Source organism: Denticeps clupeoides, chromosome 9 (genome assembly GCF_900700375.1).
Source record: "Denticeps clupeoides chromosome 9, fDenClu1.1, whole genome shotgun sequence".
NCBI lineage: Eukaryota > Metazoa > Chordata > Actinopteri > Clupeiformes > Denticipitidae > Denticeps > Denticeps clupeoides.
In genome coordinates this window covers 3480906-3502585 of record NC_041715.1, presented here as the reverse complement: position 1 = coordinate 3502585, position 21680 = coordinate 3480906, and the positions used below count along the sequence as shown (strand labels likewise).

General features: G+C 46.4%; 2 protein-coding genes across 4 annotated transcripts; both read right to left on the bottom strand.

Annotated features, from left to right (window-relative positions):
* Positions 1–145: 145 nt before the first annotated feature.
* Positions 146–11171, bottom strand: igf2bp3 (insulin-like growth factor 2 mRNA binding protein 3). The gene is made up of 15 exons (XM_028990824.1): positions 10965–11171; positions 10819–10879; positions 8998–9046; positions 7779–7830; positions 7643–7706; positions 7142–7423; positions 6909–7043; positions 5219–5341; positions 4773–4908; positions 4572–4706; positions 4365–4484; positions 2053–2127; positions 1858–1989; positions 1663–1776; positions 146–1569 (listed from the first exon to the last, which is right to left on the bottom strand). Exons 1-15 carry the CDS (start codon positions 11137–11139, stop codon positions 1471–1473), a joined length of 1752 nt encoding a protein of 583 aa, XP_028846657.1. The 5' UTR covers positions 11140–11171; the 3' UTR covers positions 146–1470.
* Positions 11172–15888: 4717 nt separating this feature from the next.
* LOC114797002 (coiled-coil domain-containing protein 126-like) lies at positions 15889–19810 on the bottom strand. Of its 3 annotated transcripts, XM_028991581.1 has the most exons (4): positions 19652–19810; positions 19504–19520; positions 17417–17680; positions 15889–16997 (listed from the first exon to the last, which is right to left on the bottom strand). In XM_028991581.1, exons 3-4 carry the CDS (start codon positions 17649–17651, stop codon positions 16732–16734), a joined length of 501 nt encoding a protein of 166 aa, XP_028847414.1. In that variant the 5' UTR covers positions 17652–17680; positions 19504–19520; positions 19652–19810; the 3' UTR covers positions 15889–16731. The 3 variants fall into 3 exon arrangements, with proteins under 3 accessions (XP_028847414.1, XP_028847412.1, XP_028847413.1); XM_028991579.1 differs by lacking the exon at positions 19504–19520 and having other exon boundaries at positions 19571–19810; XM_028991580.1 differs by lacking the exon at positions 19504–19520.
* Between the last annotated feature and the right edge of the window lie 1870 nt (positions 19811–21680).

The window sequence follows — 21680 nt, the reverse complement described above, 5'->3', positions numbered from 1 at the left end:
GCCCACTGTAACCGGACAATCAGTGGGTCATAATCTTATATCTGTGAGCCCTGAAGTCCCGGCAGAGGGGTCCAGTGCTCAGTCTATACAGTCCCCCTAGGTTCAATAATACACAGTTAAAGAGTAAAGCAAGGCACAGTACTGCTTGGAGCCAACTTGACTTTATTTTTTCCATTTTGACAAGGTGAGTTGTGTGAGGTGTGACAAGCATGGAGGAAGGGAGGCCATGCTGAAGATCAGAACACGTGTCCCCAAAAAAAATAAAAAATCAGTCACATTATTCCAAAATACATGATCCAGCACACAACCAAAGGGGAAAAAGAAACAGCAAAGAAAAATCTGAGGAAATAAACACAGGAGGCTTTTACTCATTCACTGACCCAAAATGACCCTTTACCATGAAGACACTGATGAATCAAATCAAATATCATTTTTTTTTTTTTTCCCTTTTGAATTCACATAACAGTCAGATAAGGCAGGCAAAAATAAATGTTCACTGACCTTTAAACTCTAATCATTCCCACTTAAAGCTTCTCTATTTTTATTTCCATTTATCAGGGAGAAGTGACCCTCTGATTCGAAAACGGTAGTCTCCGTAGAGGTAGAATCAAGAACAGAAAAGACGTCGCGGTGCAAGGGACTGAGGTAGATGGCGGTACTAGTGTGGAAGTCCGAGCAGAACCAAAAAACTAAATAAATTCGGCAGGTAAGGGAGGGGTAGAGAGACATTCAGATTTGATTTTATTATTATCCACTCTGGCATTGAAGTGGAAATTTATCCCCAGACCATGGATCTACACAAAATGAACCGGACACCCAACCCAGACCGACGGACCCCAGAAGGGGGCGCCACATGGCAGCAGATGAGGACCAGGGAGTTGGCAGCCGACCGTTTAAATTTTTCTTAAAAAAATAAAAAATGTTCAAGAACTATTAGCTTTACAAAGTATACAAAATACCACAAAGCAAAATAAAAAAAAAAAAAAAAAAAAAAATTTATATATAATTATTTTCTATAGATCTTTTCTGAGGTACTACAGCCTGAGGTAGATCGGTAAAAATGCATATTTCATTGGTTTCCTGGCCAAGACCAAGCAACACTTCCCTCAGTTCTCAGCGGCAGTGTCGTCCACCTCCTATTCTCTTACTATTATATATCAATAAAATGCACCCAAATTTATAAAAATGTCACAAACTTCCAGGTCAAGCCCCTCCCCTTCCTGTCTCAAACAAACCCCTGAGTCAGTAAGTCCCGCCCAGTCTGAAAGCAAGAGAAAACCCAATCATTTCATCATTTCATAAACCAACTGAAAAACATCTGTGAGAAAGTGCAGGTTGACCAGTTGAGTGAAGGGGAGGAGACCAGGAGAAGAACAGGAAGTCCCCAGGGTGTGATCAGGGCGGGACTTGAACCCTGAGAGAGATGTGTACAGTCGGTCGGCGGCCCGTCTCCCTGACGACAGAGGTGCTCTACTTCCTCCTGACCATGGGTGGGCCGGGCGGGGCCGGCTTGGGCTGCTGCTGTCGCCGCACCTGAGAAAGGATCTCCTGAATCCGGCGCTGAGCCACCTGCAGCAGCGGAACCGGAAGAGAACCGGCACGTAACGGTCAGCGCTCCCACAGAACTGGCCCGGTTAGAACATGGAGGAGTTCCACGCTCACCTGACTCGCGTAGAAATGGCCTGAGATCTTCACCACCACCTGGTCATTCTCATCTGGGGTCTGATCTCGCGGAACCACTACCTCCGCGCTGGACAGGTTCTGCAGCTCATTTACCTGGGCAGGGGGTTAAAAGGAGAGAACTTATTACAACGCAGACGAGTAGAGAAGATGTGAGAGCATGTGACTGTGGTATACCGTTTTCCCGCCTTTTCCAATCACCCTTCCTGCTGCAGAAGACGGGACTTTGATGTGAGCCTCCAGCTTCACCTCCTCTTTAGGACCAAAGAAGTTCTCCTCCTTCAGCTTCCCAAAGATACGACCCTGAGCCTGAGGAGCACAAGATTTCACGTTCTCTACCTTCACAGAGTCTTCAAAACCACAAACACACACCTTAAACTGGGCCTCAGGTGGTCCTGTGATGATCGCCATCCTCTGTTTGGTATCAGTTCCATCAGCAGGAGCGATCTGAGAGACAGGAAGAGGCGGGTCAACACACAAGCTCCGCCCTCCCGACAGAAGACACGCACGTCTGCTACCATTACCCGGGGAAACATGCAGCTCTGTAAGGGCCTTTTCAGAGTCCCCTCGTGTCAAATCCCACAAAATGTACTAATCCAGCAATTTACTGCACAAAGCTCACAAAAAAAAAAAAAAAAAAAAAAAAAAAGTATCCTTCATGCAAAGGGACACCTGCTGGGAGTATTTCTCATGCACAACAAACACTGCTGTCACCTTTGCACCAGTTTAAATAATAATAAATAAATAAATAAATAAATAAAATTTACAAAATTAAAAGAACTTCAAGTTCAGACTATTCTCTAAATAGGGTCTGCTTTTTGAGACAAAGAAACCATTTTTTTTTTTTGTAAAAATCCTACATGTCTCTTCACTTTCAGTCATGCTTCCTGATCCAAGAGGTAAGAGAGCAAGGAAGTGCCTGGCAAGCTTTTTCTTCTCGCTCTCATTTAATGTCTCACTAGGTCTATGAAGACCTTGGATTGGGTTCACCAAGGGACAAACATAAGTTCCTCCAGGAATTTGCAATGTCATGATCGCAACAATCAAATTACTTGCATTTTGCACTTTTATTGAACCGCCGCAACCTTTTTGGCAATTTTGACCTATTGCAGAACGTCCTATATTTTGCACCATTAAAGTGTTCCCAAGGGTTCTGCATGAAAGTGGGGGGTAAATTAATGTTGCATGTCCATTTTCCTTGTACTGGCTGCTGCAGATAGGCCGATTTTTAACTCTGCTTACCGGCGTACTGATGCTGCTGTGTTGGCGTGGAAAAGGACCACACGACAGGAATGTTGTTCAACTTGGCCTTTACAAAATCACATGGTGCAGAACATGGAGTTGGTCTAGAAGTCAAGTTCGAGTTCATTTAGACGGCCACTGCATTTACAGCATTCACCAGACGCCCTTATCCACAGCGCCTTTCAGTAGTTACAGGGACAGTCCCCCCCTGGAGATACTCAGGGTTAAGTGTCTTGCTCAGGGACACAATGGTGGTAAGCGGGGCTTGAACCTGGGTCTTCTGGTTACCCACTAGGCCACTACCTACCACTGGTTGACGCCATTGTCACTCTTGCACTTCCTGTTACACTATTTTGTACTGCACGTAACGTGGTGGTGGAACAAACTAAAGCAGTAAATGGAAAACCTTTTTATCCCACTGCCACGCACTCAAGTTGTGGACCTGCAAGACCGGCTGAGGCAAAACCATCCCGATGGAGTCTCAGTTATTTCAGCAGTTTCACAGTTACCAAAGAACATTGAATCTTAAAATCTTAAGACCACTTTTACGACTAATGTCGCGCCTTTCCTAGCATATGAAGGAAATATATGATTTGTGAATTAAAAATGTTTACTGTGCTAAAATCTTAACAAAAAAAAAAAAAAAAAAAAAAAAAAAAAGCACTGATAAGTGAAAGTGAAGTGATTGTCACTTGTGATACACAGCAGCACAGCACACGGTGCACAGAGTGAAATTTGTCCTCTGCATTTAACCCAGTACAATGAGTGAGCAGTGGGCAGCCACGACAGGTGCCTGGGGAGCAGTGTGTGGGGACGGTGCTTTGCTCAGTGGCACCTTGGCGGATCGGGATTTGAACCGGCAACCTTCTGACTACGGGGCTGCTTCCTTAACCGCTGGGCCCCCACTGCCCACTAATAAGGACTTTATTGTACGTTGAACAAGGCTTCCTGTTGAAAGACAGTATATCCTACATGCACCAAACCTGGTACAAACGCGTGTCATCTTCAGACACACACATTTATAACAGACATCCCTGCTCTATAATGCGTAACATTCCCCCGTCCTCACGTCCTAAACTTTTATGCCCAGATCTTTACCACAACATCCCATACACACCACGGTTCCATGCCGCGACAAGGAACGTCAACTTAAGGCCTAAATTTACAAATACAAAATTTTAAGACCCTGCAGGTGCCCTGATTGAAGTAGTCACAAATGTTTATTGCTAAATCCTGGAGGGATTGCTTAATATGAAAAGAACACACCCCACATGAATGTACCTGCGTAGCACAGCCTATTAAGTAGGCTATGACAGACGACTACTACTACTACTACTACTACTACTAAGAAACTTGAGGCCAATACGGTGGTCAGGGTCAGATGAGCTGAATAACCAGGAAAGTGGACAACTGAATTATATTAAAAACAAACACACACACACCTTGATTGATGCTCCAGCGAAGCGACTGAGCTGTTTGATGTGTTGACCCTGCTTCCCTATGACCGCGCCCACCGCCAGTGCCGGGATGAACAGGTAAACGGTCTCAGACTCCGGCTGTGCCTACACACACACACACTGAGTTAAACACTGGACAAACGCATGACCATGTATTAGAAGAGTCTCTCTCTCTCTCTCTCGTTCTCTCACCCCGTAGGAGGGGTATCCTGGCTGAGGTCCAGCTGGGGGGCCGCTGACCATGGAGGGGGTGACACCCCCAGCGGCGCCACCCGGAAACAAGCCCAACGCGTTCAGATTCAGGCCTGGGATCAGGTTGGACTGCAGCTAAAGAGAGAGGAGTGGTTTTGAGAGGGGTCAAGGTGGTGACGTGTGTGTGTGTGTGTGTCCTACATTCATAGCAGCGACGTCGTTCTCATACGACTCTCGAATCTTCTTCATGACTTCCTCCTCGGCTCTGGCGCACGCCTCGATGGAGCCCTTCACCGTGATGACCCGCTCCGGGTTGTACAGAGTCAGGTCCTGGAGCCTGAGGGGGAGGAGTTTGTGAAGAAGTGAAGTGATTGTCACATGTGACACACAGCAGCACAGCACACGGTGCACACAGTGAAATTTGTCTTCTGTATTTAACCCATCACCCTGAGTGAGCAGTGGGCAGCCATGACAGGTGCCCGGGGAGCAGTGTGTGGGGATGGTGCTTTGCTCAGTGGCACCTTGGTGGATCGAGATTCGAACCGGCAACCTTCTGATTACGGGGCCGCTTCCTTAACTGCTAGAACACTACTGCCCCAAGTTGTTTTGAGAGTTGTTTGTGTGTGTGTGTGATGAGCTCTACATACGGTGAGATGGTGATCTTGGTCTCAGTTTCCTGTTCAATCTTCTTCAGGTTCCGTCCCTCTTTCCCAATCAAACGGCCGACAAAGTTGTTGTGAGCCAAGATCTTCAGAGGAACCTCGTCAGTGCTGCAAGAGAGATCAGCCATCATCTCCATGCCCTTCACCCCACAGGGTCTCCCAGAACGGGGCTCGGCCAACCAGCGGCTCTGGAGCCACATGCAGCTTTTTCCATCTCTGAAAGACTTAAAACACCACCGCACCCTGTGGCTTTGGAAAATAAACTATTCATGTTTAACTTTATGTAATTTGAACATTGTGATCTCTAACATAAAAATGAAAAGTGCATCATTTTTTGCCGCTGAATATTAGTAGGCAACAAATGCCCTATATGCTAATCGCGTTGTTCAATTAGGGTAACATGCACGTGATTTAAAAAAGTAAAGTTTAAAGTGAAGTGATTGTCACATGTGATACACAGCAGCACAGCACACTGTGCACACAGTGAAATTTGTCCTCTGCATTTAACCCATCACCCTGAGTGAGCAGTGGGCAGCCATGACCGGCGCCCGGGGAGAAGTGTGTGGGGGACAGTGCTTTGCTCAGTGGCACCTCAGTGGTAGCTTGGCGGATCGGGATTCGAACCGGCAACCTTCTGATTACGGGGCCGCTTCCTTAACCGCTAGGCCACCACTGCCCTACAAGGACTTTCTGTCAGAAGTGGGATAATGTCTATCATTTTACTTGGGCGTGTACTTGCATGGTTAATAAGTGGTCAGGTGAGGCGTTTCGATTAGCATGAAAATGGAGGCTGAGCATGGTCGTTTTTGGCGGATGGTCTTAATTTTATTTTTAATTAGTGTTTGTCTCGTCCTTTTAGTCTAGTTTCAGTAGACTAAAAATCTGAGTCAGAATTATCCATGTCTAGTTTGTCAATGGAAATCGTATTTTTTTTAGTAATGCAAAACTATTTAACTCTGTGTGTATATAGCACAATTTCTTACTCGAATGGACAAACATTCAAACCCATTTCACTATTAAAACAAGGTTATCTAATAAGTCACTTTATAAACTCAAGAATACAGATTCTATTTTCTTTCCCCAGTTCATTGTAAATAAAGTGCATCCAAAGATACATGATTTCCTCCCTCCCATCTGCTAAACCCCCACAAGTATCCGGAAATTCTAATTAAATACCGTATTGCGGAAGTGGCGTCATATGTGCACTCCACTGCATAAAAACAACAACGCGATTAAAGGAGGAAATAGCGTCTCGTCTTGCTTTAGTCACCAAAAATGAAGACATTTTAATATGGCTTTAAATTTGTAAACTATATTTATTCTATTAACAATATTACTTGATATATTTCATTATAGTAGTCACACGAGCAGCATTTATGTTGTGTCTCGTATTAAGTCTCATCAAAAAGGTTCGTTAACTAAGATATTTGCATTTACATGCAAATTACATGCAAATATTTGTATTTACATGCAAAAATCAGTATTTACAGGGACAGTCCCCCCTCGGAGCAACTTAACCTTAAGTGTCTTGCTCAGGGACACAATGGTAATAAGTGGGATTTGAACCTGGGTCTTCTGGTTCATAGGCGAGTGTGTTACCCACTAGGCTACTACCATTTAGGTCCTGTCTCCATCATCCCTCCCGCTGTTAGAAAACACCGACGTCGAGACTCACAATTTGGTGTCCAGCGCCTCCTTGGCCATGATCTCCATGATGCTGCGGCAGGCGGCGCTGCAGCCCTCCGGCGTGGAGTGAACCGTGATGGGCTTCTCCGACGCGCCAGAGTTCTCCTTGCGGTGGATATCGATCCTGCGCACGCGCAGCGAGACAGACTGACATGAGCACGGCGGAGTGATGTGTGCGCGAGAGGGTGAGCGTGTGTGTGAGAGAGAGAGAGAGAGTGTTACTTCGAGTGCGTCTGCTTGGTGATGTTGCGGATGGTCGCTCCTTCCTTGCCGATGATGGCGCCTACAAACTGTGTTGGTACCAGCATGCGCAGCGGGATGTCAGACTGCGGTTTCGGCCGCATGCCCAGCGAGGGCGAGCCCTGGCGGGCGGGGCCGCGTGGAACAAACCCGCGACGACCGCCCGCCCCGCCCACATCTACCGCAACCGCTGTCTCGTCGGGGATGTAGGAGACCTTCAGGGCGTAGTTCTCCATCAGGAACCCGTTCAGTTTCTCCAGGGCTCTGGAGCAGCGAGGGACGGAGAAAGAGAACGAGTGTGTGAGTGGCCCCGCCCACTTTCACTGACTTTCCATAAATATCAGTTTTTGTTTTTTTTTATGGCTGAAGGTGGAACATCACAGGACTAGTAGATATGTGGAGATATTCCATGTGTGTGTGTGTGTTCCACACAGCGATGTCATCAGGGGGCAGCAGTGAGCTGCAGTGCATGCTGGGACTCACTGTCTGGCTTGGTCCTTGGCTGCATAGCGAACGTTGACCACGGCCGTCTCGGTATCGGTGTTCACTGTGGAGGAGAACCAGCATCAAATCGCAGAACCTCTTCCTCTGCGTGCGTTCGTGGTGTGCATCTACTCACCTTGCTCACAGCTCTCCACCGTGCCGTATTTTGCCAGCAGTCCATCTAGCACCTGTGGGAGAGAGAGAAAGAAAGAAGCTAGAACAATCAGAATCTCTCAACTCAGGAGTTTATTCTGCAATGTGACTAATGTGTATTTAAAAAAAAAAAAAAATAAATAAAAAAAAATACTCAGACATCAATACAAATATTTAATACCAATTAGCACCATTATCGATACTTAAAATTCCAGTTTTGCATCTGCCGGTTCACGGAATTCACCAGGAGACTTTTCTATGCAATATTCAACAGGCTACATGTCTGCTAGAAAATACAAAATGCAAGGGCACTGTAAGTATTTCGCTTTGGGTCGGGTCTGGGCTCAATTTGAACCATTTTGGCCCAAGTTGGACTCGGGTCGACAGAAATCAGCAATCAAACTTCCAGTCTATAAAAACCGATCCTCTCTGTATCATTCGGAAATTTGTTTTATTAAAATGTCTTCGTCAGGTGATTCATTTTAATTATCAGGAGAGAGATGCGAAAGCGTATTCTGTCAGGCTCAGGACAGGCGTAACTTTTAAGGCCTGATTATAGCTCTAATTGCGCAAAAACACATTTATTGTTCACTTCTGCAGCATGAGTTTTTTTGGCTCAAAAAATATTCATATATTAATGCATTTATTTATTCATTCATATATATATATATATGGCGTTCTGAATTTAATATTCTAAAAATATTCTTTATTAAATAAAATTATTTAAAAAGTTCCCTGCCCCTGTAGTCATAAAAATAATAACGAGTATCAAGTACTATTCTAGCTAGCAGTGTTCTGACAGAACCACACCTCAACCAGCGAAACTACAGAACCTCACCCTACACAATTTTTTTTTTTGTATAAAAGTGGTTTTGACTGCTCATGAGAAACCGAATTAGTACATTTTAGAATTTAGCAAAAAATATAAATAAAATCTTATCCTGCATAAAAGAACGGGACTGGGGGCAATGGCACGAACCCCGCCTCCTAAAAGCTAACGAGACCAACTGCACATGCAGGCCACACCCACTTCCTCACACACTCGCCAGCCATTGGCCATTCCACAGCCATGACGAGGCAAAAGCAGCGTTCACTTCACGCAGAGGCGGGTCAACAGGCTGAAGGACGGAAAACATGAAGAGGAAGGGGCAGAACCAAGGATACACACACACACACACACACACACACACACACACACTTACCTCCCACTGCAAATGCGGCGGTATATTCCTGATCTGGAGTTTACAACTCCTGAGAGAAGAAGAAAGAATTCATTTCAGAATAAATCATGCCTGCACATTGCCTAGAACCCCCACATTCTGCTGAGATCCGCCCCGATTTCACCGACCGACACAGAACCAGCAGGCCGGTTCCTACTGGTGCAGATCAGGAACCGTTCAGGAAAATTGAGATTTAAAATAATAATAATAATAATTTCAGTCATTAGAATAGCAAACAGAATAGCAGCCAGCCGGGTTCCACAATCAAACTAATAATTTAAAAAAAATAAAATAAAAATCTATTTACATTACAGAGCAGCTCTTACAATGTCCTTACAAGACAACCAGAAGTGACACACACTGCTAGTAATTTGGTGAAGGCGAAAAGCTCCAGCTCAGACGTAATTACAGCAAATTCATTGAAAAGTAAAGTGAAGTGATTGTCCCATGTGATACACAGCAGCGCAGCACACTGTGAAATTTGTCCTCTGCATTTATCCCATCACCCTGAGTGAGCAGTGGGCAGCCATGACAGGCGCCCGGGGAGCAGTGTGTGGGGACGGTGCTTTACTCAGTGGCACCTTGGCGGATCAGGATTCGAACCGGCAACCTTCTGATTACGAGGCCGCTTCCTTAACCGCTAGGCCACCACTGCCCCTTTTTACATTTCTAATCTTTCTTAAAACATTAAAAAAAAAAACCCCATCTGAGGGTGGAACTCTGAATCGGAAGGTTGCCGGTTTGAATCCAGAACCGCCAAGGTGCCACTGAGGTGACTGTTGAATGAGAAAGACCGTGTGCTGTGCTGCAAATCATGTCACTTTCTTTTTTTAAACTCTAAGCTAATATATTTAAATAAAAGGTAAAATAAAACAAAACTAATTTTGAAAGATCAAAAATGATAGACAGCTAAAAATGAAAAAAGTATTTAAATTGCATTGAGATTAAATTGAATGTCTCACACACACAGAGAACGGGACCGTAACCTGCGGGCAGAGACCCCATAATGGCCCCCAGGGGGTGGGGCCTTGTCACCGTGGAAACAACTGATCCGACAGAGAATGGGGGGAGGGAGCAGCAAGTGGGAGGGATGGGACCTTCAAATCCAACCAACAATCCATGCATTCATGCAGGGGGGTCTGCCGCGAGCAGGGATATTCAGATGAAGGGTGGGCAGTTTAAAAAAAAAAAAAAAAAAAAAAAGTTACGACAAAAAAAACAACCAAAATCCCATTAACCCCACTACACACACCCCAGAAGCAGAGAACCGGCCGAAAATTATTTTATAAATTCATAAATACAACATCTGTTTACTAATTTAATTTAAGATACTCAATTGTTTAATTTAGAATTACTCCTCGTGTATAGAGTTAATTCTAGAACTGGAAACCAGTCAGCTGGTCTGGGGGGGGGATTTCCCAGCATGCGCTGGTGCGGCCGTAAGAGAGGGCGGTGACCTCTGACCCCCACGCGCTTACGTAGAGCAGAATTCCTCGCGAGAGCATCAATCGAAGCGGTTCCGTGTAATTGACGCTTGTTTTAAATGTAAACGAATTTAAATAAATTAAATAAATAAAAGTAGTGGTCCGAGAAACAGGAGAAACCAAACAGAACATTAGAACATTCAACGGTGACCCAGACGTAGAACACGAGGCCCGACACAGAGAGAGAGCGAGAGAGAGAACCAGGCTTCCGATCTACTGCTTGTCAAATGAATCAAGTTCCTCGAAAAACAAGAATAAAAAAAAAAAAAAAAAACAAACCAGGGAAACGAGCCTGGACGAGAAGCTCCAGCGGAGTTACCTTTGGCGCTTGGGAACCGAGTGTTCCACCTCCAGAACTTTGCCGTGAAGTTCCACTTTACCTGCGGGGGGGACAACGCAGCTCGTCAGGAACGGGCGGCCCGCCGCGGCCTAAGGAGACCGCCGCGTCCCGGGAAAGTTGCTCACCGGACAGCACGTCGATGGCCCGCATCGCGCTCTTCTCGTCCGGACAGTCGACGAACGCGTACCCGGACTTGAGGAGCACCGGGCCGGCGTGCGGGAGGTTCCACTGGCGCAGGACGCACTCCAGCTCGGCCGCGCTGGCCTCGGCGCTCACGTTGCCGATGTAGAGCTTGTTCATGCCGGTGGCGGAGTGAACGGGCGAGTCCCGCCGCCTCGAGACACCGGGGGAGACGGACCGGGCGTCGGTTCCACGAGAACCCGCTCCCGGTGAAATACGTTTTTTTTTCCCCTCTCCGCCGCCGCTTCTCATTGGTCGCCGTCGTGTCGCCGCCCTCGTGGTGCGGAGCCCCGTCGCGTGAGGGCTCGGGGGAGCGGCGGTGGTGTCGCCGTTCACTAATCAACGTTCACTAATCAACTTCCCAATTACATTAATTGACGTGCGCGAGCGCGCGTCACGTGACGACCGGGGCGGACGAGAGCGCGCGCGCGCGCGTGGAACCGGTCCGCGTAAAGGGGGGCGTGGCGTGGGACCTCCACGGCCGCAGGGAACATGGCGAAAAGCCCCTCCTACTTCCGGTGGGCGAGTGTCACCTACAGAAAAGGGGGCGGGGCACGCGGGTGCCCGCACCGTTTGACGTGTGGGCCAAAGGTCAGGCGCGTCCGGCGGGAGCGTTCCCGCGTTCCTCAGCCCCGGTAGAACACCACCGGGTGAATACAGTGTGGCAGTAGCCTAGTGTGTAACACACTCGCCTATGAACCAGAAGACCCAGGTTCAAATCCCACTTACTACCATTGTGTCCCTGAGCAAGACACTTAACCCTAAGTGTCTCCAGGGGGGGACTGTCCCTGTAACTACTGACTGATAAATGCTGTACATGAGAACGACGAGCTCGCGGTGCGATTGGTCGCAGCCCGCAGCCAATCAGCGGCCGCCCGTCCCGCAGCCAATCAGCGGCCGCCCGTCCCGCAGCCAATCAGCGGCCGCCCGTCCCGCTCGGTTGGTTTCCGAGCCGAGGCGCGAAAAGACGAACCTCCCGCACCGATTCCCGGTTTCCGGATCCAGGTACCGGTTCGCCATCGACTCGACTCCGGCGGGTTTTACGTAACCGCGTGATTGTTCCTTCGCGCACTTCTGCCTGCGCGTTCGTGTTCTCCGGGATTCTGCGGCGGTGTGGATGAACTGAAAAACGAACTCGCGAGTCTGTTCGTCCGCTCTGGAACACCGGTTCCGGCCTGCGGGGTGGAGCAGGGGGGCGAGTGCTGGGAACGTATGGAACGTTCCCCCTCCGGATCGCCATGTTGAGGCGCGGCGGGGCTCCTCACGAAGTTAGAAAGTTCGCTCGATCCGCGGGGAGTGAGCCGTCGGGAGCCGGTTCCGAGCGGGAGCCGAGTCGGTTCCGAGCGGGAGCCGAGCCGAGCCCGGAGTTCGCGGGAACGTAAAGCCGCCTTGAACGCGTCGCCCTCCCGCTTCGTATGGATCGCGGAGGGTCGGTTCTAAAGAAAATGGCGGTGGGAACACAAAAGACCCCGAGACGGGAGTAATCTTTCCGGCGTTCGGGCCGGAGAATCCTGCGTTTTATTAATCTGCACGTTAATTTCATTTTCCCGGCATGTCCACGTCGGTGTAAAAACTTACTTCATCAGAATTCGATTTTCGATTCGATCGCGCCTCCTAAATTTGTTCGACGGGACGGTGGAATTATTCTCACGTTAAACGTGTTCGACGTTTCTGTGTTTCTGCGCTTTTAATTGCGCGCAGCGAAAACTATAATTACGACTCTAATTGTTTTAAGATTCCGTTTTTAAATAAATCCGATTTAATGGTAAAATTACGATTTTACAGAAAAGCAAATAGTTTGCTAACGGAAAGCATAATGTTAGTGTCCATTTTGACGTCAGAAGCTCTTCGTTTAATTATTTCACGTTTAATTTTAATACTATTAATTTCAGCATGGTTTTATTCTTTTATAAATGCTTTAATTGGTGTTTAGAGTAAAACGGAGCTGCTTTTTACATTTACAGCATTTATAAATTTACAGCATTTTTAAATTTCACCAGAGTAAATGTGAGCGTCTGAATTAAATATGAATGAATAATTTTTTTCGTGCTCAATTGAATTTAGATTTATGGCAGATCGTGGCTCTGAATAGAAAGCCACTTCGCGTCTTTGTTTGGAGATGACCCTGGAATGTTCCGGGCGTGAGGAGCCTTCAGTGGCGTTCCCTTCAGAAGGTGTCTGCTGTGTGACAAATCGAAGATCCGGATGCTGCGGCTGTTCGGCGCCCAGCTCGTTGCCCCTCCACGTTTGGGTTCGAATGCCTGCGGAGGACTGTTCTGTGCTAGAACGCAGATGTTCCTTTAGAACAGTCGTAAAAAGGATAGAACCTGGGATGTTTAGATTTACATTTACAGCATTTATCAGACACCCTTATCCAGAGCGACTTACAGGGACAGTCCCCCCCTGGAGACACTCGGGGTTAAGTGTCTTGCTCATGGACACAATGGTAGTAAGTGGGATTTGAACCTGGGTCTCCTGGTTCATAGGCGAGTGTGTTACCCACTAGGCTAGTACCACCCTTTCTGGTCCAGTTCTGAACCCATCAACGAAGGAAGCCCCCTCACATTAAGCGATTCCTCCTGACTCCTGTGTGGTTTGTACTCCTTTACAACACCGTGGTTTTGTGTCATATTGACCGAACACCGACTGGATAGTGATGACTTTCATAATAAACATTTTTACCGTGAAGTCTTGGTTCTAACCATAGAACAAGTATGAAGGAAATCCAGCTGATGTCATTTACAGCATTTACCAGACGCCCTTATCCAGAGCAACTTACAATCAGTAGTTACAGGGACAGTCCCCCCTGGAGACACTCAGGGTTAAGTGTCTTGCTCAGGGACACGATGGTAGTAAGTGGGATTTGAACCTGTGTTACCACTAGGCTACTACCACCCCATCAGCAGTCCGCTGGACATTTAAAGCGTGGAAATGGCTTTATGGGCAAAATCCGGATAACTTCACCAGAACCAGAACAGCTCTTTCCTTCATAAAGCAGAAAACTACCAGGGTCCTGCCGCTGGTTCAAAGTTCACCTTGTTACATCTGAGGCAGTGTAGTCCTGTAACCTTTGACCTGTGATATTTAGTCAGCTCCATTTTAAAGCTGCTTCTGACCCCTGGTGGACATAAATCGAAGTAAAAATCATTTGGATAGTCGGGCAGTGGTGGCCTAGCGGGGGTAAGGAAACGAAAGGTTGCCGGTTCGCGTCACTTAAGGTAATCGCGTCACTTAAGGTCTGAAACTCATTTATTGTGTATGGGTGTGGTGTACAGGGTGCGTTTGCAACCATCTAGGGTGTATTTTTGTATTTTTTTGTAAGCCGTTTCAGGATTGTTCAGTTAAAATTGCATCCATTGTTGTTTATTCTTCTTTTCCTTAGTCACCTTGCTAATTTGTCTTAAAGTGAAGTAAATATGTACAGTCTTGACTGATTTGATCGCTCCTCTTTCCCACTGCCATCCTCATTCAATTTGGAACAGTATACCGTGTATTGAAATAAGGTCTCCCCCCCACCCCCAGTGCAATCATAAAAGAAAGAAAAATAGCTATGTATATACACACTAAACTATACTAACTAAAACTTAAATTCTGTACTCTATTCCCTATAAGAGATTAACTCTGATGACCTGCACTTTCATTACAGGACTGTAGAAATTACTGCACAATCATTGATTCTGTTAATTGATATTTATATATATATATATATATAAAAAAAATTTGATGTGAAATTGATTAAATGTACCGTTTTGTCAGCCTGTGTTTTATAAGACTGGAGGATAGAAGTGGGGTGAAGAAGGAATTTCGAATGCCAGGAGAACTATATAGTGTGATCTTATATTGACCTGCTGTTAATGTGCAGTCATATTTGTGTGCATGTGTGTACACTGTGGAATCTGAGCATTGCTACTTTGTCTTTCTGTGTTTGTGAAGAATAAAGTTCACTTTGAACTTTTACACACAAATCATTTCCAAATGTTTATTTCTTGAAAAAAAGTTTGAGACATACTGTCTGTCTGTGTGTGTGTGTGTGTGTTTCCACCGTGTGCATACAGATGGTCCAGGCAGACCTGCACTTCTCAGGTCAGATCAAACCTTCTCACACACATACACACTTCTTGCCTGTATTTATACTCGAACGTAGGGAACAACGCCCGTCTCGACATGGAACTAAAATGGCTAATTCTAACTGCCACTGGTTCGTTCTACAATGGACACTCCACCAGTATTTCGAAACACACTGCAAGTGTGATGGATGGCCAAAATACGGCATATGAAATCCTGGGTTTCATTGCTGGGTGTAAAAGTTCATAAAAGGACACGTGTTACACAGTAGTCGCATTTTAGATTACATTCTTTATCTTTTATCCACTGCTGGGAAAAACACAGAGGACACATTGCGTTGTGTCCACATGTGCTGCGCTGAAGTGTTTCACAATAACAGTCACCTCTCACTCCATAGAATTAAAATCACGTGCTTTGACACCCGTAACATAGTCATGAAATCCCTCAGAGTACCAGCTACAGCAGAAAGAAACGGGACAACAACTGCTGAAGGTCAGAGGTCGGGCTGGGAGGCGGGTCAATGTGTGCTCTGGACAGTCTTTTCTGTACCAATCAGAAGAGAGCTCCGGTTGCCCCGCCCCCTGTACGGCGCTTCCGGTCACTTCTGCTGCTGCTGCTAATTCTTGGTCTTGTTTACTTACTTCTGATATAAATATACGCCATAAAGTCTTTTATTATATTAGTAAATGAGCCGATAGAACATGAATGTAGTTATTATATCTAGTATTAAGACCGTCAGTTATTCAGACCCATAGAGCATTACCGTAGCATACGCGAGTCATTCAGAGTAACTAACACAGCGCGGGACACTAAAAGCGTGTTTAATAGGAAGAAAACAGGCGGAAGAGGAGCCGATTGCCATTCATTTTTAACTCTTTACACCGATACAGAAACTCAAAGAGACCGCTGGATCTACTACAGTCAGTACGGCAAATGGTGGCTACCCCCAAACCTCGCGAGAATTCCAATACAGTCACGCTATATCTCGCGAGAGTAGCTGTGACGTACCGCATAGAAACCTGAAGGGCACTAGGGTGATGAACTTTCACATGAATGTTGATCGTGGAGAATGAATCTGGGTTCTTTTTTTATGTTAAAGCTCATTTAAATATCGTGATAATGAAAGGAAATTTAAAAATATATTTTAAAAGGATATAAAAAGCATATAATGGATAAAATTGACAGTGCTTCTTACAGGGATCAAAACAATCTGTGGGTAAAAGTGTTCAAAAGAAAATTTGCTGTAAATCTTTAAAGATGACTGGATTTTGCACTGAAACATTAATTAATATATTAAATAAAAAACTTCAAATATGATCAAAAAAGTCTATTCACATTGCGGTCAATGGCATGTAAAACATTTTTATAACAACTCACACATGCATATTGTTGGCATTTTCTTCATAAGTGGCATAGAAACTGTATTTGACTCAACTCTCATTCATCAACTCTCATCAGTCTTCATTTCTATGACAAATTGCACACCCCTTTTTGTCAGATATGTTACCCAAAAACAAAACACTCCCGCATTAGAAGCTTAGAACCCAAAGGCAAAATAAACAAAAAATGAAGCAGTGACAGCTACATGTGTAGCTTCTTCATTATAAAGCACTACTGGCGGTACAGTCCATCACACACACCGCACACCTATCTCTCCGGGCGAGGCCTGCGTGTACGCTGTGGTGGGTGGGGCATCGTGACTTTGTGGTAGTTGGATGCTTCAGGGTGGCTGACGGCCGTGTCCTTTCTTATAAGCTTCTGTAAGGTGGCAGGTGAAGACATGAGGGCGCCTCCTGCTGGATGGGAGGTGTTGAGGAAGGAGGCGTTGACCACAGCTTCCACGTGGCCCTCCAGTTTCCCCAGACGGTTCAGGATGTCATCCAGGAGAACAGCAATAGTACGTTTCAGATCCGCTGCAAGGCATCCGCATCAAGATCAGTTTGAGGGCAACACACACATTTACATTAAGGCAAAAAAATTGAGGAGGAGCAGTGTGTGGGGATGGTGCTTTGCTCAGTGGCACCTCAGTGGCACCTTGGCGGGTCGGGATTCAAACCTTCTGATTACGGGGCCACTTCCTTAATCGCTAGGCCACCACTGCCCCAAAGGCTGTTTCTGCCCGGTTTACCAGACGCCCTTATACAGAGCGCCTTACAATCAGTAGTTACAGGGACAGTCACCCACTGGAGACACTCAGGGTTTAGCGTCTCGCTCAGTGGGGTTTGAACCTGGGACTTTGTAGTCTTCTGGTTCATTGTAGGGTCTCTTACCAACTAGACTACTACCAACACTACACACACACACACACACACACACACACACACAGCCTCACCATATCCAGCCATGGAGGTGCCCTGAGGTCCAGAGGGGTCATGGTTCTCCTCGTTTAGGGCTTTGACGTAGCGGCGGCTGAGCTCCAGGATCTGCCTGCGCAGTTCAGTGCTGGACTGGTTCTGCGGGCGAGTCAGGGTGTAGTGCAGCAGCATGAAGCCCCAGCACAGACCCACCAGCAGGAGGGCCACACTGAGGCGCTGCGGCGTGTTCCTCCGCCATGGAGCACACAGCATCTCAAAACACCGACAGGTCTTCAGACAAGCTGTAACACACACACATTTATAACACCAATAACCTCCAGACCAGAACCCCACCCCTACACAGAACATCCAATAACCTCCTCCAGACAAGAACCCCACCCATACACAGAACACCCACTAACATCAAATAACCTCCTCCAGACCAGAATTCCACCCAAACACAGAACATCCAATAACCTCCTCCAGACAAGAACCCCACCCATACACAGAACACCCACTAACATCAAATAACCTCCTCCAGACCAGAATTCCACCCAAACACAGAACATCCAATAACCTCCTCCAGACCAGAACCCCACCCATACACAGAACACCCACTAACATCAAATAACCTCCTCCAGACCAGAATTCCACCCCAACACAGAAGATCCAATAACCTCCTCCAGACCAGAACTCCACCCAACACAGAAGAAACAATAACCTCCTCCAGACCACAACTCCACCCCAACACAGAACATCAAATAACCTAGTCCAGACCATAACTCCACCCCAACACAGAACATCCAAAACCTCTTCCAGACCAGAACCCCACCCATACACCGAACACCCATTAACATCAAATAACCTCCTCCAGACCAGAACTCCACCCCAACACAAACACCCAATAACATCAAATAACCTCCTCCAGACCCGAACCCTACCAAACACAGAACATCCATAATATAAATAATAAAGTGAAAAAGTGAAGTGATTTCACTGTGTGCACAGCACACAGTGCACACAGTGAAATTTGTCCTCTGCATTTAACCCATCACCCTGAGTGAGCAGTGGGCAGCCATGGCAGGCACCTGGGGAGCAGTGTGTGGGGACGGTGCTTTGCTCAGTGGCACCTCAGTGGCACCTTGACAGATCGGGATTCGAACCGGCAACCTTCTGATTACGGGGCAGTTTCCTTAACCGCTAGGCCTCCACTGCCCCTAACATCCAATAACATTCTCCAACCAGAATCCCACACCAACACAGAATATCCAATAACCTCCTGCAGACCAGAACCCCACCCACAAACAGAACATCAAAGAACCTCCTCCAGACCAGAACCCCACCCAACACAGAACATCCAATAACCTCCTCCAGACCAAAACCCCACCCCAACACAGAACATCAAATAACATCCTCCAGACCAAAACTCCACCCCAACACAGAACACCCACTAGCATCAAAGAACCTCCTCCAGACCAGAACCCCACCCAACACAGAACATCCAATAACCTCCTCCAGACCAAAACCCCACCTCAACACAGAACATCAAATAACATCCTCCAGACCAAAACTCCACCCCAACACAGAACACCCACTAGCATCAAAGAACCTCCTCTAGACCAGAATTCCACCCAAACACAGAACATCCAATAACCTCCTCCAGACCAGAACCCCACCCAACACAGAATATCCAATAACCTCCTGCAGACCAGAACCCCACCCCCAAACAGAACATCAAAGAACCTCCTCCAGACCAGAACCCCACCCAACACAGAACATCCAATAACCTCCTCCAGACCAAAACCCCACCCCAACACAGAACATCAAATAACATCCTCCAGACCAGAACTCCACCCCAACAAAGAACACCCACTAACATCAAATAACCTCCTCCAGACCAGAATTCCACCCAAACACAGAACATCCAATAACCTCCTCCAGACCAGAACCCCACCCAACACAGAACATCCAATAACCTCCTGCACACCAAAAATGTCTCTTTTGAGGACAGTGGAGGAGATTTTTCTGGTGTAATTAGTTGTTCTATGTATACAGGAATTGTATGTTGCCACAATTAATAACAATAATAATTGTAGTTATTACGGCAAATTTGTTTCATAAGTACCTGTTTAAACGAGTGTTCTTGATAGGCGGATGGAGATGAATATGAGATAAATATGAAATGTAAACACCTCTTGTCATGTGCAGCATTAGCGGTTAGCCGTTAGCTTTGGTGCGTGGTCCACATTTCTGTCCACTGCAGCAGTACTCACGTGGGCTTCAAAGAGTCCATCCTTGGCGTCGCTCATTTGCGATGACATTATTATACCACCGCCACCAATAATAATCATATAATAATAGTAGTAACGCGAAAAAAACCCGAGCTGGACCGCCGCTGCACACAGTCACGTGATCGAGTCTGGCGACCTCTCGTGCACACACCCACGTGACTGACTCCGACTTCCCACAGCCAATGAAAGTCCGGCGAGTTAAAGTTAACGCCCACCAGTTTGAGTGGCAGCTGGCGTGACTAATGGGATGAAGAGAAGGTTGAACCAATTATTCTGTTCGCTTAATGTCGCCGTGTATGTGTTTCTTCATGTGTTTACTTATTCTGCACTGATGCGTGTTCCGTTATATCTCCATCTCGCTGCTCACTGAGTGAAAATGAAACCGCCGCGCTGGTGTTTCCTGGTATGGCTGATGCACCGGCACCGCCTCCGAGTTTTCTCAAAATTTTTATTTTCCTTGATGAACCCAATACTAAGTCTGAATAGACTATGACGCTAAATGAGAGGAACAAAATTGACAGGCAGATTGATTCATTGAATGAACTTTTTTATTATTATTATTATTTTCTGTTCTTGCTATAAATAATTAAAAAAAATGTGAACACACTTATTTCCACAAAGTAATCTTAAGATTTTAAAGCTGAAATAATAGCTGATATAATAGGTTTTAGCTGAAATAATAGGTTTTCATCTTCTCTCAGTTGCCTCAAGATGATGATGAGATGACTTAAACATGTAAAGATCATCTCATATTACCACAACCCAGAAGACCACACTCGAGGAAAACCAGAGCCTTCAGTCTACTGACCGATGTGGGGCGTCTTCTGCTTGACAGCTTGTCAACACCACTGCTGGCCTCAGCATCAGAAGAACTGGACACGGCAAAACCAGCTGAATGTGGAACTGAATGTTGACTCAAATGAGCAGATTTCAAATGAGGCCACCAGGGGGCGGCAGTGTTCCAATCTGCCCTCCTTTAATCTGAAACAGCAAAAAAACAAAAAGTATTTTAGAATAATAGATTGCTTCAACGAGTTACTATATATGTAAAATGAATTTAAATTCTATATAATTCCGTGTGATTTTGCATGCAGTAGGCAGGGATTTGCATTTACATCGTTTACAAGACACCCTTATCCAGAGCAATTTACAATCTGTAGTTACAGGGACAGTCCCCCCTGGAGACACTCAGGGTTAAGTGTCTTGCTCAGGGACATGATATTAGTAAGTGGGGTTTGAACCTGGGACTTTGTGGTTTTTCTGGTCCTGTTTTACCCACTAAGATGCTTCCACCCTGGAGGGGTTTTCTCCCGATGTCCAATCACATGTACACTAGGTGGATTAGAAACTCTAAATGGTAGATGTGAAGGTGTAAGTGACTGTTGTGTGCGTGTATGTGTGCGTGTGGCACCCTGCTATGGGTGAGTCCTGTGGCCTAGTGGGTTAGACACTCGCCTATGAACCGGGTTCGAATGAACCGGGTTCGAATTCCACTTACTACCATTGTGTCCTTGAGCAAGACACTTAACCCTAAAATTGCTCCAGGGGGGGACTGTCCCTGTAACTACTGATTGTAAGTCGCTCTGGATAAGGGCGTCTGATAAATGCTGTAAATGTAAATGTAAATGAGTCCTTGGCCGGTGTCCCCGGGCTCTGGCAGGTGTGACCCTAAGTAACAGGATTAAGTGTTTAAGGATAGTGAGGCAGTTACTGAGTGAGTGAGGGGTTGTGTGAGGCAGTTACTGAGTGAGTGAGGGGTTGTGTGAGGGAGTTACTGAGTGAGTGAGGGGTTGTGTGAGGGAGTTACTGAGTGAGTGAGGGGTTGTGTGAGGGAGTTACTGAGTGAGTGAGGGGTTGTGTGAGGGAGTTACTTGGTGAGTGAAGGGTTGTGTGAGAGAGTTACTTGGTGAGTGAGGGGTTGTGTGAGGGAGTTACTTGGTGAGTGAGGGGTTGTGTGAGGGAGTTACTTGGTGAGTGAGGGGTTGTGTGAGGGAGTTACTTGGTGAGTGCG